Source organism: Nestor notabilis, unplaced genomic scaffold, assembly GCF_000696875.1.
Source record: "Nestor notabilis isolate BGI_N333 unplaced genomic scaffold, ASM69687v1 scaffold19114, whole genome shotgun sequence".
Classification (NCBI taxonomy): domain Eukaryota; kingdom Metazoa; phylum Chordata; class Aves; order Psittaciformes; family Psittacidae; genus Nestor; species Nestor notabilis.
In genome coordinates, this window is record NW_009926236.1 from 4,445 (window position 1) to 5,359 (window position 915).

Below are 915 nucleotides of genomic sequence, written 5' to 3' on the forward strand. Positions count from 1 at the left end.
TGGGAAGTGCCCCGACCGCGGGTAGGGCTGGTGCCCGCTGTGGTTGGACACGGAGGAACAGTAACAGTTATCCACGGAGCAGACGAGGATTTTGCGCCCGCCGTACTGGGAGAGCACAGACTGCTGAGATGACGTGGTGTTGGGGTAGTGAGATGGGTTGAAGACGGAGCCCGAGTGCACTGGCTGCGGGCCGCTGGGAAGTCCAACTATGTGCTGCGTGGAGCTACAAGGCACCATGGCTTGTGCGGACTGGCCAGCACCACCCGAAGCGCCCTGGCTCCTGGACTGGCACGTCCACGACGTCGCGCGTGACCGGAGCGCCCTGGCGTATGTACTGGCTCGCCACAGTCCCGGACGATGGCTCGAGGAAGCTGCCCTCGGGAAAGGCGGTGGAGTGCTTGCGCTTCTCCGCGCCGGAGTTGCTGACAGTGCATGGGTACATGGGGATGCTCTGCAGGAAGGGGACGGGGGTGCTCAGAGGACCTGCAGAGGAGAATGGGAGAGAGGGCCTGCATCAGCACAGCTCCAGGGTGCTCTGGTTGCTGATCCCAACCTGCGGCACAGCCCCAAGACCCATGTTCCCGCCCCACACGAGCAGAGGGTTCCCCATCCCGCCTCACCAGCAGCACACTGGGCACACAGCCATATGCAGGTGAAGTTGCAGGTTCCACTCTGGACCTGGCCAGCAGGCTCAGAGCAGCCCCAAGCGCCACTCTGCAAACACTGCACAGTCTGAGCCCGTGCACAGCTCGTGACCATGGTCTGTAACAGGATCAGAGTGGGACAACCTTTTGGGTGACAAAACCAAATCCCCTTCCTGAGCACCCCTAACCTCCACAGGACGTGGTCCGCTCCCAGGCATGGGCTGGGGGCTGTATGACCATGCTGGCCCCTGGTTGTCCCTGCCCAGGCACC

At 63.1% G+C, this 915-nt stretch overlaps 1 protein-coding gene across 1 annotated transcript in view; it reads right to left on the reverse strand.

Moving 5' to 3' along the window:
* Positions 1–16: 16 nt before the first annotated feature.
* The window catches only part of TRIM8 (tripartite motif containing 8), a gene marked incomplete at its 3' end in the record, with an annotated part of 26,669 nt that continues 25,770 nt past the window's right edge, over positions 17–915 (reverse strand). Inside the window, exons 7-8 of the mRNA XM_010013439.1 lie at positions 293–483; positions 17–213 (exon numbers count right to left, since the gene is read on the reverse strand). Coding sequence (XP_010011741.1) covers positions 17–213; positions 293–483 — 388 coding nt within the window. The remainder of the gene's footprint in view (positions 214–292; positions 484–915) is intronic.